Source organism: Chenopodium quinoa, unplaced genomic scaffold, assembly GCF_001683475.1.
Source record: "Chenopodium quinoa cultivar QQ74 unplaced genomic scaffold, ASM168347v1, whole genome shotgun sequence".
In the NCBI taxonomy this organism is placed as follows: domain Eukaryota; kingdom Viridiplantae; phylum Streptophyta; class Magnoliopsida; order Caryophyllales; family Amaranthaceae; genus Chenopodium; species Chenopodium quinoa.
Window position 1 is genome coordinate 212,134 of NW_018742730.1, and position 18,028 is coordinate 230,161.

General features: G+C 32.3%; 2 protein-coding genes across 2 annotated transcripts; both read right to left on the reverse strand.

The window, feature by feature from the left end:
• Positions 1-2,784: 2,784 nt before the first annotated feature.
• Positions 2,785-4,278, reverse strand: LOC110723431. Its single transcript, XM_021902791.1, has 3 exons — positions 4,044-4,278; positions 3,436-3,845; positions 2,785-3,216 (listed from the first exon to the last, which is right to left on the reverse strand). The coding sequence occupies exons 1-3, from the start codon at positions 4,276-4,278 to the stop codon at positions 2,785-2,787; spliced, it is 1,077 nt and encodes a 358-aa protein (XP_021758483.1).
• Positions 4,279-4,835: 557 nt separating this feature from the next.
• Positions 4,836-7,298, reverse strand: LOC110723432 (nucleomorphin-like). Its single transcript, XM_021902792.1, has 3 exons — positions 7,274-7,298; positions 5,594-5,785; positions 4,836-5,077 (listed from the first exon to the last, which is right to left on the reverse strand). The coding sequence occupies exons 1-3, from the start codon at positions 7,296-7,298 to the stop codon at positions 4,836-4,838; spliced, it is 459 nt and encodes a 152-aa protein (XP_021758484.1).
• Positions 7,299-18,028: the final 10,730 nt, after the last annotated feature.

Sequence of the window (18,028 nt, forward strand, 5' to 3'; positions counted from 1 at the left end):
CTTCTGATGTGTAATAATCTTGCTCTTTAATGGTAAATAATCGAGTTTGATTACCTACAAGTAGCTTTATTGGTTGAAAGTGATATATTCAAAGCATATTAAGATACTTGTGATTTTAGGTTTTTCATATAGTTAATATGCTAAAGGTATTTTTAACATATTTTCGTCCCTACTACGCGTCTTACAAATAAGCTAAGTAATTACCTATGGTAGATTAATTAAAAATTGGAAAAAATTGCTGATTTTTTATTTTAAAATAATCCTAAGTTTGGATTATTATTATTATTATTACTATTATTATTATTATTATTATTATTATTATTAAATAATCTCAATTTGGGGGTATTACTTTTTATTAGGCCCACATGACCGCTAACCAGATGAACGTGTTTTTTTGTTTTTTTTTTTTTTTTTGTAAAAGTTGTCATGTTTTGCATTTTTATTGGTTCTTATTTTTTTTCTCTTTCCTCCCTTTCCACCACCGACAGCCCAACAATGTCCTCCCCCCATGTCTGTGACCCAACTCCCTCTTCCCTTCTCCCTTTATTCCCAATCCATCTCCCCCCCCCCACCTCTAGTAGCCATATTTCTCTCTCTCTCTCTCTCTCTCTCTTTAAATCATCGGTGGTGGAGGTTTTTGGTTGGATGCAATTAGGTTCGTTTTCGATGATGGAGGAAGGGCTTATGGTGGTTTTAATTCGGGGTAGGAGAAAGGGGGGCGTTTCGAGGGCATGCTTAATTAAGGTGGTTTTAGGGTAGGAGAAATGGAGATGATGGTTTTGAGGGTGGGAGTTTAGGTGTTAAAGTGGGGAAAATGGAGCTGGGGGGGTGGTTTTGAGGGTTGGGGTTTAGGTTTTTGGAGGTTTTGAGGGTTGGGGTTTAGGTTTTTGGAGGTTTTTAGAGTGGGAGATGGTTTTGGGGGTGGGCTAGGGGCTGGTTTGGGGGGCTAGCCGCCCGACAGTGGTTGGTAGGGATTTTTTTACAGCTTTTTTTATACCGATAGGGTGATGACATGTATTCAATGACCTGCTAATCTGCTATAACAAGTTTAGTAACCTCTTAGGCCAATAAAAGCAAATTCTAATAAAATTAGGATTATATTATTCAATAATAATAATTAAAAACTGGGAATGTTAAAAGAAATTCGGCTAAAGTTAAGATTATTAAAACCAATTTTTCCTTAAAATGTTAAGTATGAAACATTAGATTTACAATCGATTTTAGGTTGCTAATTGTTGGAATTTGTTTGGTGTGTAATGTGTAATTTCACTCCTTTTACGGTAAGGAATCAAAATAATTATACGAAAATCAACTTATTAGAAGGAGACAGAATATTAAAAGCGTCATAAATTATTTATCTCATTTTAGGTTAATAATCTTTGTAGATAATTATTTTGTTAAGGATATATACTCACACCTTTTTTTATATAAGTTCCCCATTGGGACATGTTGTACTATTTATTTGATCTATTGTAACCAGTGTTTGTGAATTATACATAAGAAAAAATAGTTTTATGGGTACTTGTTGGAATCGTCTAAATGAATAGATTATTAATATTTAATTGTTGTACTTTTATACTTATTGATAATTAAAGATATTATTTATCAAAGTTCTACATTAGTATGTGTGCCAAGCTCTAACGGAGCATTCTAATAAAAAGGAGGGACTATAAAATATGTCATATTAGCTATGTGTTTAATTAGTACTCTGATACCCACTTTTAGGATTCGAGTTTGATTATCTAAATGTTAGCTTATTAGTAATCGATGAAGCATTAAAAGCGTCTTTAATTTATCTATGTCTTGTTTTTAGGTTTGTGTATAGTAAATTCGTTTAGGGTATTTGAGATATTCCATCCCGCTGCGTATGTAAGCTAGATAATTACCTGTAGTAGATTTTTTGAGGACAATTACCTATAGTAGATTGATTCAGATTATTTTTAAAGTTTATCGGAATTCACTTAACAATCTATATTAAGTTGCTTATAGTGGAACGTATTTGGTGTCTAATGTATAATCTTACTTCTTTTTATATATGGTAAAGAACCTATTATTAGTAGGATAAATGCGAAATATTAAGAGCGTCCTAGATTATCTCTGCCTCGGTTTAGATTTTACTCTTTGCAAGTATTGTATGTGGAAGGTTGATTCAAATTTTAATATATGGTGACATTAACCTAACCATATATCCTAAGTAGCTTGTGCTTGATTGATTTATTGTTATGAATTTAAACTATGGTGAAACTAATTATATAAAGTTGTATAGGTGTGTATGTCAATATTAGTGTTGTAATACCCCTCATGATTGCTTTGAAAAGAGTTTAATATACTACTTATACTTGTTATACAACACTTATACCAACAAAATGCATCTCTTTTTTAGGGAGCTCATATGCTAAGAAGCCTAAGATACTTGTAGGTTGTAATGCCCTTCACGATTGCTTTAAATGGATTTGATATATTACTCATACCAACAAGATGCATCTTCTTTTTAGAGAGATAGTATGCTAAGATACTCCTCACTTAAGTGTGCTTGGTTGGGTGTAGTCTTGGGATGGGTGACCTCATGAGAAGTTTTCTTAAGGTGCGCATGAGTGAAGACAAAACGCGTCGAAAGGACTTATGTAGTGTTGGGGCTAAAATTGCAAATTATTTTCGGGGCCCTGTTCAACTTTTCAAAATGGGGCCTTCTACTCGATAAATTTAATACCTAATTTTTATTTGATAAAAAAATTATTAGAAAATTCGTCAAAAGTAAAGTGAAATCCTAAAAATTCCAAGAAATCACTTAAAAAGAGCAGCTCTTCTTGCATGTTTTGTAGCAAAATCATCGATGATATTCTCCATATCGTCTTCATCTAAAAGATCAGATTCAATAGCCGTTAAAGCGAGATTTAATCTTTCTTGTGACATTGTCGTCCTTAAGTACAACTTTAGCAGCTTCAACTTTGAAAAACTCCGTTCGGCAGAAGCAAAAGTAATAGGAATTGTTAGTAATATCCTATATGCAATTGTTGCATTTGGGAAGCAAGTATATCGTTTTAAAAAATTCGATAAATCAATTGCTCCCACTTTCTCCTTGGGTAAAAACTCTCTAAACCATGTTAACTCAACAAATAAATCATCTCCATCAAAATCAGAAACCTCACCTTTCTTAAGAGCATTTTCAAAATTAAAACAAGAAGATAAAAGTTTCTCGTCATCCATTGAATGCAACTTATCAGAATTGAACAAAAGGCCAAAGATATTCTCATATGATTCATATTGTATAAACCTTTTTTTTTTCCAATGATGCAATAGTTTGATCCATAATGTATATAAAATATTGGATTCTAAATGATTCCTCGGGATATAATAGTGTTTCATCACCACCATTTATTTCATCAAATTGTCTTTTTCTATGTATTATACGTCTTTGAGGAAATACAACCATACAAGATCAATTCCAATTTCAATATCTAATTTTTTTGCAATATCCATGGCCTTTGAAAAACCATTCTTCCTATATTTTTTTAAAAAGGAAATCAACCCTTTAATCTCACCAATGGCGATATCAATCAGCATATCATGGGATTGTAATCGTTTACTAACAAAGTTTACAGCACATAAAATTTCATACCAAATTATTGTAGCAAGCAAAAATTCAAAACTATCAAGTTCATTATTTGCTAAAGGTCTAGCTTCACTTTGAAGTTTATGGTCATTGTCAGCATCATCTACTTCAGCTACTTCAAGTAATGCTTCACGTATCTCGAGTATTTGAAACCTAATTGCTTTGATGCTTTCAACACGACTTTCCCATCGAGTGGCAGATAATGATTTAAGAGTTAAACTTTTAACATTTTCTTTTAAAATATGTCATCTGTTGGTAGAATTAACAAATATAGTATAAATGCGTTGGACTATTCCAAAGAATTCCCTTGCTTTAAGAGAAGCATTTGCAATGTCACACAAAACTAAATTAAGACTATGACAACCACATGGAGAATAAAAAGCTCTAGGATTCAAATCTACTAGTCTATTTTGCTCACCTTAATGTTTACCTTCCATGTTAAAACCATTATCATATCCTTGTCCCCTAATATTATCTATGTCAAGATCATGAGATATTAACACATTTTTAAACACTTTAAACAGTCCTAGACCAGTAATATCATTAACTTGTAAGAGCTCAATATAAAATTCTTTCACTTTATAAGAATTTGAACATTTATCAACACACCTTAAAATTAAAGGCATTTGTTCTTGATGACTAGCATCAGGTGTACAATCCAACATCACAGAAAAATGTATTGCTTATTTTATTTTCTTCATAATAGCATAATTGATTTTAGAAGCAAGTAAGAGTATCAATTCGTTCTGAATGTCATGGCTAAGATAATGATGATGAATAATCCCATTCTCAATACGATGAACATGCTCAATAATAACATGATCAAATTCAGCCAACATTTCAATCAAACCTAAAAAATTTCCATTGCTACTTTGATATAACCTTTCGTGTTTCCCATGAAATGCAAGGTTATTTTAATTCTACCAAGGAACTTCACAATAGCAATAATTCTAATAATGACACTTTTCCAGTATTCCTTTTCTTTTTGAAATTGGTCTTGGGCAACTTTGTTTGTTTTTTCATTATTTTTCAATCTATTTCTTAGTTCACATCAAGCAGCCATGTTAAAAATGTGATCAACACTTGTTTCATGTTCTTTACGTCTATGACTAACATGTGACCAATCATTATATCCTTCATTCACTAAATTGCCTTTTCCAATACCCTTTTTGAAGATTTTACAACAAAAACAAAATACTTTATCAATATCTTTAAAAAAAAGTCAGTCTCTATCACAAGTTTCACCATTAGGCAAATATCTACTATATAAATTTGCAGTAAATCTCTTAGATACTTTGTCTTTAGGGCCTTTCACTATGGTTAAGTCTCTTTTAGAGCCATTGAGAGCCAAAATGTCAATCGATTTTTGATCAAGAGCTTCCCATATCCTTGGATCATATATCTCACGAGAAACAGAATTATTTTCTTGAACATTGTTGTTTAGGCAAATCTCAATAAGGGCATCTAAGAATTTGCTAGGTTTGAGGGGTAATAACAATCATTCTACCAATAGCATATAAAACAACTAAGAACAATGATAAATCAATAAGTAATCAATAAGTAAGCAGTAAATAATCAATTATATAAAGAAGATGAGTTTAGAGATACAATACTGAGTAAGGACAAACCTCCTTGTTCAGTAGGGATGCAATTCTGTAGATAAAAGTAGAGCAAATTGTTTATATTTAAGTATATGCGAGCGTACATGAGTGCTAAAATGCCTAATTCTTCTTATTTATACCTAGGGATCTCTAGGGTTTACAAATATATTCAGAATATATTTGAAATGTATAAGATATTCTTGATTTATCTTGTTCCCTGTTCTGTAGGTGTATCTTTGGCAAGTATCTCCTTGATTGATATGCTTGGTGCTGCTTTCCTTGTTTATTCCAATCAAGCCGTTATGCATATTCTTGCTGATTTATTGATCTTGGACTGGTGCCCTAAGTACAATGGGTCGTGTGGTAATACGGGTCCAACAATTGTGAATATTATGGTCTGAATTTTCCTCCACATTTTGATCAAAATCATCAACATTATTCAGATTCACATCTTCTTGCTCCACATTAATATTATTATTATCAACATTAACATTGTCATTATTCACATCTACATTATCATTATCAACATTAACATTATCACCACCAACATTATCATTATTTTCATCTAACTCTGAATCAATGGGATTTACACTTGACTTTGACACTTTTTTAAAAAACTTATATAAAGCACCTTTTTATGATTGAATGAATTAATCTTCCTTTTTTTATTGCGTTTTTCATGCAGATGGGTACTTTCGAAACATATTAAACACAATTACACAAAATATTTGATAGAGAGGAAAAATATCACCAGAAAAAGCTTGTAACAAGTCGACAGATGCGAGATTGCTAATTGCTATGTATAATCCAATACTCTATCAAAACCATTCATCAACCTATGTAATAAAAAAATAAAAATAAAAACTTATCAATAATTTATAAATAATAATTGCCAAAATTTAACAAAAAAAATAAAAAAAAGCATAATACTATCAAACATTAATAGATTTACGGGTTTTTCACCAAATACCACTGAGTTTTAACAAAATTCACCAAATACCACCAACTTTTTTCGAATTCACCAAATACCACTCACTTTTTACAAATTATCACAATTGTCTATTTTCTTAACAGACGTTAGTCTGTCGTTTGTGTTAGTTTACTAATTCACCATATACCACTCTGATAAACTTTGATTCACCATATACCACTCTGATAAAATTTATTTCACCATATACCTTAATCTAATAGCGGCTACTTTTTTTTTTGAAAAAAAAAATAGATGTTTCCATTTATAACGGCTAGTTTGTGTTAGTAAACTAACACATGTGTTGGTAAACTAACACAAACGGCAGACTAACGTCTGATAAGAAAATAGGCATTTTGTGATAATTTGTAAAAAGTGAGTGGTATTTGGTGAATTCGAAAAAAGTTGGTGGTATTTGGTCATATTGAGCAAAATGTTGGTTCGGGTTATGAATTTCAAAGTCGGCAAAGTGTTTTGCTCAATATGAATTTCTAACCCGAACCAACATTTTTCTCAATATGACCCTTGCACCATCTAAGTTTAACACAAACATCACACTTGTAATACAATCTTTGAGGATTTTTTGCCGAATCGGTGCTCCTAATTGCAAATTTCCTTCCACATGAGCACACTTTGTTTGGCACTCTCACATATGAAGATTCATAATAAGAGGATGACAAATAGAGTGTGTGAACATATTTGAAAATTAACTAAGGTTTGGTTGTGCTTTACACCCCTATAGGTAGCTGCTTTTATACACAAACTGGCCGTTATAATTAGCAACGACTAGTTTTTTTTTTTTTATTATTTTTTTTTTATATTTAAAGTAGCCATTATTAGATTTGGGTATATGGTGAAATAAATTTTACCAGAGTGGTATATGGTGAATTAAAGTTTATCATAGTGGTATATGATGAATTAGTAAACTAACAGAAACAGCAGGCTAACGTCTATTAAGAAAATAGGCATTTTGTGATATTTTGTATAAAGTGAGTGGTATTTGGTGAATTTGAAAAAAGTTGGTTGTATTTGGTGAATTTTGTTAAAAATTCGGTGGTATTTGGTGAAAAATCCGACAGATTTAACACAGACCGTAGGCGAATCCACGTATGTCCATATCCGTTGTTGATTCCAAAGAGGTTTGTGATGAAATTTTATCCAATTACTAGCTATACTCACAGTACTTGCAAAGAATTTTGAAATTAATATTATCTTAAAGATTTATTTTTTATTTGTAAAATTGAAAAACTAAGTAAAATGCATATATAGAAAAATTTGGGGGATTAACTACAGTTTAACAATGAATTTCATCTTAGAACTGAAGATTTATCCGTTGAAATTATGAATTAATTTGGGTAAAATAATTTTGAAAGATGAAAAATTTGTTGATTAATTGAAAATAGTAATAAAAAGTAAATTAGAAATGTTAAAAACAATATGTTTTAATAGTTAAGTGTGAAATTAATTTTGAAAATATAGAGTTTTTTTGGGAATTAGAATGATAGATTGAAATTTTTTTGGGAGAAAAATATTTGAAAAGAGGAAAGATCTAGTTTTTGGTTTGGGCGGAGGATTCTAGAGTAATTTCATTCATTGTATTTGGACACTCACCGACATCACATGCCAGCTGTACACACTTTATTTCCCCCCAAAAAAATGTTGGCCCAAAGGCTTGAAACCGGATCTCATGTACAAAGTATAAGTGCCCTGACCACTACTCCAACTACAACTTTATGATATTATTCCCAACTTAATTAGATATATCTAAATTTTGGGGCCCCTCAAATTTGGGGGCCCTGTTCCGTCGACCACCTTGCTCCGGCCCAGAACCGCCCCTGGACTTATGTTGGTATGTGAGGACAATTGTTGCCCCTTGATGCGCATTTCATGACAATAGACTCCATAATTTGTTTGGGGTCGGGGTGTTACAAATGGTATCAGAGTAACCTTGCGAGCGTGTGCTAATTGTGGATAATTAATCATATGTTAGTCACCTAGCGGGGGAGAATTCTGGGGCCATATGGCTGTATGCAGACTGGATGTAACACTTCGTCTACCCAATTGCCTTAGGCGTAATACTAGGGTCCTTAGCATTCCAAGAGAAACGGGGACATGACCATTCTCAAGTAGGGGTATATGTAATACCCCTCATGATTGTTTTAAAAGAGTTTAATATACTACTCATACCAACAAGATGCATCTCCCTTTTAGGGAGTTCATATGCTAAATACTTCTCATTTAAGCGTGTTTGGCTAAGAGTGGTCTTGGAATGCGTGACCTCCTAGGAAGTTTTCCCTAGGTGTGTATATGAGCGATGACAAAATGCGCCGAAAGGACTTGTGTAGGCATGTGAGGACAGTTGTTGGCCCTTGATGCGCATTTCGTGACAATAGGCCCCTTCCTAATTTGTTTAGGGTCGAGGTGTTACAAGTGTAAATAGTTATAACTTATATGACTGTTAGTTAATACTAGACACAAGAAGACATAGCCTAGTGACCACAACATAATGGAGTTGCATAGAGAATGAACATTTGAAAAATAATCAATACATTAATAAAAAAAACCATGCAACATTTACAAATAAATCTAAATTTAACAATTTGATAGGTGTCATAAATGACACCCATTTGATGTGCATTTAGGTTGTTTTATTCCTCTTTTAATAGCTTTCATGCTCAATAAATGCCTAGTTTTATGCATTTGGCCTTGCTTTTACCTTTCCTCTCTTATTTTGTAGCTTTTGTGCATTTTGTTGGGTTTTCTACTCTTTTCTCCTTTATTTGCTCTGTTTTTGTGGTTGTAGGTATTGTACAAGGTCCGGGTCTTGATATTGGTGATTTACTAAGGTGGAAGATGCTTTTGGAGCAAGATCATGGCAATTGGAATGCTCAAGATGCAAAGAAGTGGATTCTCCAAGTTCTAGCTCTTGCGCTCTCAAGCCATGCTCTCATGAAGATGGGGTGTTGAACCCACTATCAAGTTCTTTTTGGGACTGCCACTCTTAGTGTTCATCATCATCATATTGCGCATTCACTCGAAGACCTTAGCGAATGCACGAAACCGCGAGAAGATCCGAAGAAACCCATAAAAACGCGGGCACGCAGCCCCTTTTGCGAGCGCGTAGGCCTGTTGCGCGGGCGCGCACCACTGCTGCGCGGGCACTCCTCTGGAAGTTCCGACTTCGCTCTTCTTCGTTTCGCGCCTCTTATAAATACCCTTTTGAACCCAATTTTTGTAAGCAAGTTTCATTTTAGATTTTGATCATAATTTTAGCTTAGTTGAGAGCTTCTGTCTCTAGTTTTAGGGTTAGTTTTAGGAGTAGATTATAGAGAGAGAAAGTGAGGAATTTCAATGGTGATTTGAGTGATTGAAGATTCAAGGTGACAATTGTATTGAAGATCATCAAATCAATCAATGAGGATTTCTAACTCTATCTCATTTTATTGCTTTGTTTGATTTCTTATTTTTTTGGTTTGATTTTGATGATTTGATCTTTGATTAGTGTAATTGTTCTTCATATTTTGATTATTCTTGATTTCTTTAGTTGTTTGTGACTAGATGATGTTTGAGTAGTTGTTTGGCTAGGGATAGGGTGAAACTTGTATGATTGATTGATTGTGCTTTAATTTGGTGTTGATTAATCGTTGAGATTAAAGTGATTAATGGAAGTTTGCATATGTGTAATTCGATTAGGCCTTGAGAATTATGCTAGATTGCATTGTAGTTTCTAATGATACAGACCATTGATTTAATTAGGAATTGCAATTGTTGAATGAGCTTGATTAGTGATGCTCCTAGTTAGAGTCTCTCGTAGTTGGCGCTAGTTTGACCTCTAGGAGATAGCTTGTTGACTCTTTTGGTTGAGCTTGCCATTAGTCTTCATAACCACTGACTTGCATGTATTTCTGAGTTACTACAATTGTTATAATTACTTGTTGATCCCCGTTCCTAGTGTTTTATTTGTTTGGTTCTTCGTTTTGTTAGTTGGTTAGTATTTACCTTTAATCCTTAGACTTCGACCTAGCTTAGGCGCATAATTGAGAGCGCTTGAACATTACCGTTCCTTTGGGTTCTACCCTTGACTTGCCTCTATACTATTATTTAGGTTGGTTAAGTGTTTATAAATTTTGTTTGGCCAAGGGAGGATTAGTTTCAACGACCTAGTTCCACCCCTCGTCACAAATACATTAAAACTTTGAATTAAAAAGTTCACATAAATATTGAAGCTATGATTGTAGAATAGATCTTTCACTGGAACACGTACCTCGCACACATTGTTGGAATACACAGCCAATTTGGAGAGGCATTCTAACAAATTCTAGCTTGTAGCCAACGGAATAATTTTCATCTGATTTATTCGAATGTATTTGAATATTTGACAACGAAACCTTACAATTCCGCATTAATTTCAATCACTAACTAACAAATCGGTTATTGGGAAAAAGATGATATATTTCTTGAAAGCCCTAGCCTTCAATAATTCATTAATTCCTAGGGGGAACGAACAACTAAATCACACAACTCCAGCATAATAGGGCTACATTACTTGTATAAATTTATTGAAAGTAAAATTTGTCAATTACTACTCACAAAAAAGCGTTTTGTCAATTATTACTCTTAAAAAGAAAGTTGTTAATCACTACCATAAAAGTAAAATATGTTGTTGATTATTACCCTTAAAAATGATTTATTTGTGCGATTACGACCTCCAGTAGTTTTCTGGTCAATTAGCTCAATTACGATGACACTTGTTACCTTAAATGTAGTTTATGTCATTCTAATCCCATTTTTAAGGCTTAATAATCACCTTATTAGCTGAAAAATGTAATTAATGGTGTTACCAGGGTTGTTGCAATGTTTTTGGGGGCCCTGTTCTAAATTGAAAACATACAAAATTTTAATTTTTAACCTATTATTTACGCCATACACAATTAGGTAACCCTTATATATTGGAAAGATATTTAGCAGCTTGATAAGAATAATTATGAAAAATTAAAATTAATTGCTTAAATGTTTTTCCGTTGTTATGGAATACAAATTGTTTAGTTTTTAATTTCACTGAAATTAACTTTTTTATGTCGAAAATTTTGGAATGGGGAAATATTCATTACAATTTCATGGAATTGAATTGATGTAATTGTGAAAATACTAATTTGAATTGATAGAAGAATATGAAAAGTGTTAGAAATTAATATGGGAGCTTGGATTAATAGAGAGAATATGATGTGCATTACAAATAAGTAGGCTCTTGAAAGTTGCAGCACTGTAAAAAAATTAAATTAGAAATGAAAAAATAGGCCCTCTAATAATCGGGGCCCTGTGCTAGGGAGCACTTTGCACTCCCTAATCTACGCCCATGAGTGTTACTTATTGTAGACACCCAAATATGTCTCCCCAAAACCAAACCCAGTGATGAATACCTTTCATGTCATTTGATTATCGAACGAGGTGAAAGTGTGAAATGTCTAGTGATAAGGATGTTTTTATTAAAATATCTCTTCTTTCTTTCCCTATTTACGAAAAACGTGCAATCTAGTTTATTTTGGTCCATGATAAGGGTCCAATAACAGTGTAGTTGGATATGGTTTGAAAAGAGCTTTCCAACGATATATTATAAACCCAATTCCGATGAATAATGAGGAAGTTATGGCCAAAATACTAAATTGGGCCCGGTTTGGTTCTTACCTACGACCCAATGATCTAGAGGAGGGCCTATTATTAATTATCATTCCTAAAGTTATTAGGATTGATTATAGTCTTCTAGAATACTCTAGAAGGTTCTCTTAAATCCTAATGGAGTTAGGATTGATAATTATGTTTCAAAGAGTTTGAAATTGAATAAAACTTTCCTTTTTTTAATCCTAATTCTATTCGAATTTAAAGACGTTCAAAGACAGTCAGATATTATTTTCGTGCCTCATAATCTTTATCCAAATCTTATATGTTTGGATAGATCTTAAAATTATCTTTCCAATGATATATTATGATATTAATTTCGAGCTATAACGAAAAAGATATGAATGAGATACGAAACTCTATCCAAAACTGACACCTTTCCACTATTTCGGACATATCGTTTTATCTACAAAAGATATTAATCTGATTCTAATTGGGTTGGAAAGTAGACTTTAAGAGATTTCGAACGACATATTATATGCCTTATTTGGACTTTTGGATCAAATGATATGATAAAAACAAAATTCGTAAAAACTGTCTTGCAGCGCCAAACGACAGGTTTTGTTGCCTGGCGACAGATCCTGTCGTTGGCGACAGAGGCGTGTTTTATTCCTTTTCAAACTCTGATTCGTTTTATCGATTTCGGACTATTTTATTATAAATAGGGTCCCCGGACCTCCATTTTTCAACAACCAGAATTCTCTTATTCTTCTCTATCTCTAAGCTAAAGCTTATTCTCTCTCTCTCTTTTCTAACCTAGCCTTTTACAAACAAAATTCCTCATACATTAGCATTAGACATACCTAGACAAGTTCGAAGTTGCCTTCACCCTAGATATGAAAGGTTTGGTATTTCTGAGGGTTTGGTCCCAAATCTCTATTTCAATTATTTAATTTAATTGTTTATTTTATTATTTTCCTTGAAGTTACTAACGTGTGTATTTGTTATTTAAAAGAGATACGAGGCATTCAAGTAAGTTCTTTAATTGCTTTATTGATATTTTGATATAGAAATCATGTTTAGGTTGTTATTTTGATTCCTAGTATCATGTTAGGATGCTTTTCTTAGTATGATGTTTAGGGTAAAGAATAAGTTCCTTATATCAATTATGATTTCTGTGATGCTTCCTATTTTCTTTCTTAATAGCATTTTATTATCATGTTAGGGATAAAGCTTTAATCTTTATTGTTTAGTGACATGCTAGGGTTTTTATTAATCTTGTTAGTATCATGCCTAGGATCTTGCTATTATTATGCTTTAACATGATTATTTCAATTATGATTATTATTATGATTACTATGTTGCTTGATGCTTATTTATTGTTATTGCTTGATCACACCTTTTATGCATGTTTAAAGGGAATTTGTACTTGTAATTACGCTTAATAAGACAAATAATAATCTTGTTTAGGGTTAATATGATTATAATTCAAGTGATCGCCAATAATAGTTTTATTTGTGCATTAATATTCAACCAACGTAGATCAAACAGGTTTAGGGTTAACCTAATGATTGCATGTTAGTTAGAAAGCGCACATGAATACGAGAAGAATAAAGTTGAGACCTATTATTAGGGCATGTTCTTTCTATTTTAGATTGAATTTGTACCTTCATCCCCGAACTTCCAGTCTTGGTTCCAAACCTATTGGAGTTAACAATCTCATGGATCGTTAAAGGGTGTAACATTCACCCTGTGAACGGTTTACAAGTTCCTAAAACTTGTTGGCGACTCTTTTGCTCTAGCTTCCTTCCCTTTGGACGCCACTATGCTTAAGTGTATGATCACAGTGGAGTTCAAGTTTGGGGTAATGCTTGAAATATTCCCTACACTTATAAATAAAAAAAAGTAATTATTGTTATAAAATAATGAGAAAGGAATAATACATGAGAGAAATGTAGATATTAATCTTAGTTGTACTTCTTCATTAGGCAATGTAAATTATATATACATGAGAATAAGTAACTCTCAAAGACAATAAGGCAAAAGGGATTTACAAAGGGTTACTATGAAAAGTAATAATGCTAAGGGGGTTACAAAGTTATGTATAAGAGCAACTCCAACGGTGTAAATTTAGGACTAGCTTGCAATTTATGAAACTAATAAATAATTAGCTTAACCATTGGAATTGCATTACCAAATTAGCTGGGCAAAGCTATTTGCTTAGCTAAGCTAATTAGCTTAGCAAATTGTGGGAATTAAAAAAAATTAAATAAATAAAAAAAATTATTGAAAATTAGCTTAATCATTGTGGGATTAATTAGCTACAAGGTAGATTAGCTTTGCAATCCTAGGTGGTATGGCAAGCTAATTTCACAATTAGCTTACCATTGGAGTTGCTCTAATGGACATTCATAACTACTTTTCATAACACTCCGTCCCCCTTGGATGTCCATTATTGAAGATTATGCCTCGTTAAAACCTTACTAGGAAAAACCCTATGGGATAAAAACCCAGTGAAGGAAAAAGAGCACATCATTCTACATAATACGCCTGAGAGGCTACCTCGTTAAAAACCTTACCATGAAAATCCACTGGGATTAAACCATGGTTAAAGGAAAAAGAGTATAGCGCGTATTTTCTCCCTCTGATTTTTACATAACTTTAGATCTTCAATGCAATGGGTCCTATACTGACACAAGCAACTTCTCCTATGTAGCAACAAAATCTTCATCGATAATTGATTTTTCAAAATTTAACCTGAGTTATCAAATCTTCACGTGAATCATTAAATTATTTTATTGTCATCTGACTTACGAGAATAATACACATAGAATGTAATGATGTATAGATCTCATTATTCTTATGTAACAATATTTTAACAAAATTCCAAATACATATATATGTATATCTTCGATAATAACACTTATCCTCATATAAAGACTATGGTTCTTATCCATTTATATATATATTTGAGTTACTTGTACTTTCTTCTGGAGGTCATTGATATATAGCTGAAATTAATCAATATTTGATGAAACACTCATAAAACACATATATATCATCATTGTAAATAAGAATTATCGCTAACTTGCAATAAATCATCTCAGTGCGTCGCTTCTGGTTCTTCCGGACCATAACAAAATTATTCACAGGGATAAGTATTTCATAATTTCAACTATTATGTATACATTTTATATTTAATTTGAGAGTTATCTTGAGAATACAAATAAATAAAACATCACAACTCTCACATGCTCAAACTTCTGGTTGAGATGCCATGAATTTAGTAAAGAATGATCTTGTAGAGTTTTGGATAATATCTCATCAATATTACAATATGAGAAAGTAAAATTTTAAAGATAAACATATAAATAAACAATATCTAAGTTTTTAGTAACTCTACTTAATTTCATTCATAGTTCATAACATACATGCTATTGGAACATTATATGCTTCTAAAACCATTAGCGAATTGGAGTTTGAAACTCTTCCTATATGATTTAACTTCATAAAACATGCAAAATATTCTTACAATGCTTGGCATGCACATTCATTTTTATTGTACAATGTGGATTTTATGATCTATATTTTGTTGGACTTCAGGCCCATAAGCTATTTTCATAATTATAATTATGTCGACATCAAAATGGACGTATAACGAATATCTCCTTTTCACTAGTCCATTAGTAAATATGTAGGCAAAATCACATCGGTTCCATTGTAAACTGGTATCATAATAATTCTTTCATGTAATATTCGCATGCTTATAAGTAATGATTTTTGAATGCTTCTTCCAAATACTTTGCGCACATTTTAGGCCATCTTATATAATTCAGATATATATTTCACTTTTGGGGCATCTCATATAATACTATTTTATCAACTTGTATGCCCTCCAAAATTATCAACTGCACTATCTTGTCATGTATCATATCTTAATATTGGAACCGATCATATAATCTTCACTTTAGGCGTAAAGATTCAAGTAAATGTTGGCAAGATTCATTTCAAAGTATGCACATAATACCACTATATCAATATGTATCTTCTACGTACACCTCTGGATAGGTTATAAGTGAATAAAAATCAAATCATAGAGTTATGTACAATATATCTTGATAACATATAAATAAAAATTGGAATATAATAAACTTTTCAAATCACCAATTATGGGAATCAAGTAATAATCCAAATTTTGCCAACTTATTTTAGTTTTTCTCCCCCCATAAGTTGGTAAAATATATCTCGAATATAGGGGCACTAAATGTAGGGTTTTAGGTACTATAATGCGGAGAGGGGAGGAGGAAACCGACCACGAACAACCATGACCACCACGTGCACCACACGCACCACCGACGTGTGCAGTCATGAGGGAAGAGGAGAGAGTATGTGCGTGACGCTAGGGTTTGGTTACTAGCAAGTCTATTCTCAATTAACTGCTAATTGTGTTGTGTCAAACCCTAGGCTAGGCCTCTATTAATACGTCATATGTATAATTAGAGTCTAAACCAAGCCCACAATATTCTCCCTTAACAACCCATATGGCCGGCCACTCCATGAGGCCCAATAATGGGCTTCTTTCTTTTGTTCAATCCAGCACCCTTTTGTGTGACCTTATAGGATCCATTCTATTGGGATTTGGACTATTTGACTAGCCCAAATATCATTTATTACGTCTAGCAACAGATAATGACGACCCAAAAGAACGAACTTAATTATCTCCATAATTCGATCCATTATATATCTAGTAATTGCACTTGACGAAGATATAAATCGTCCTTCACTAAATTCTTGACCAACTTAGAATATAATTTCATGTGTAACAACTTTATATTCTAGGAGAACTATAATCAACAAATATTTATCTCTCCTGGAGAATTATGTAATTTTTAAATGCATTTTTGATAAAATATTTCATAATTTTACTCTCTTCAAGCGATCAATATTAATGGGGAGTTATAAATTGTGCAATTGTCTCTTTTTATTATATTTCTTATGTGCTAACATACGATAGCCCCATATCAAGATATTATTTTATTTAGTAATTGTATGTATGTAATATACCACTATATATGATGATGTTCTTCAAGTCACCAAAATGCTTGGTTACACATAAGTTATTGTGATGAACTTTTGGTCACCTATTACTTGTTTGCATAAAAGTTGTACTGCTCAAAGCCAATACTTATATCTTGATATTTTTTTTCAAATCAAACTATAAAAAATCACATGATGTCATGTTTTGACTTTCAATCCATTTAATACATGTGACATGTAATAAAGTCAACACATTATATCTTTATATCAAATAAAAGTTTAATTTTTCATAGTGGGTACTTTAAAGCCTGATGGCCAAACTTATCACATCCAATAAATCATTATTCTAATAAAATTAGTGTAGAGAATATTTCAAGCAACCCATACTTGAGCCCCACTGTGATTATACACTTAAGCATGGTGGCGTCCAAAGGGAAGGAAACTAGAGCAAAAGAGTCGTCAATAAGTTTTAGGAACTTGTAAACCGTTCACAAGGTGAAGGTTACACCTCTTCGCGATCCATTAGATCGCTAACTCCATAGTAGTCCAAAACCATGACTGGATATTCGGGGATGAAGGTACAAATCCAATCTAAAAGAGATTGAACCTGCCCTAATAATAGACCTCTACTTTATTCTTCTCATGTTCATGTACGCTTTCTGACTAACATACAATCATTATATTAACCCTAAACATGTTTAATCTATGTTGGTTGAATATTAATCCACAAACAAATCTATTATTGGCGATCACTTGAATTAAAATCATATTAGCCTAAAATAAAATTATTAATTATCTTATTAAGCATGATTTCAAGTACAAATTCCCTTTAATCCTGCAAGAGAGGGCGTGATCAAGCAATAACAATATTGTTAAGCAACATAATATTATTGATACAACAAATCATCATCATAATCAATCTCATCAAAACATAATATCATTAGCAAGATCCTAGGTATGATACTAACATGAATTGATAACAAATCCTAGCATGTCACTAAACATTAAAAATCAAAGATTTACCCCTTTCGTGATACTAAAATGATAAAAGAAAATAAGAAGCAACCTAAAAATGATACTAGAAAGCAATAAATAACATTCTAATATGATACTAGGAATAATAATAATATAAGCATGCTTTCTAAAGATATATAACAATAAACCAACTTACTTTGTTGCCTCGTATCTCTTTCC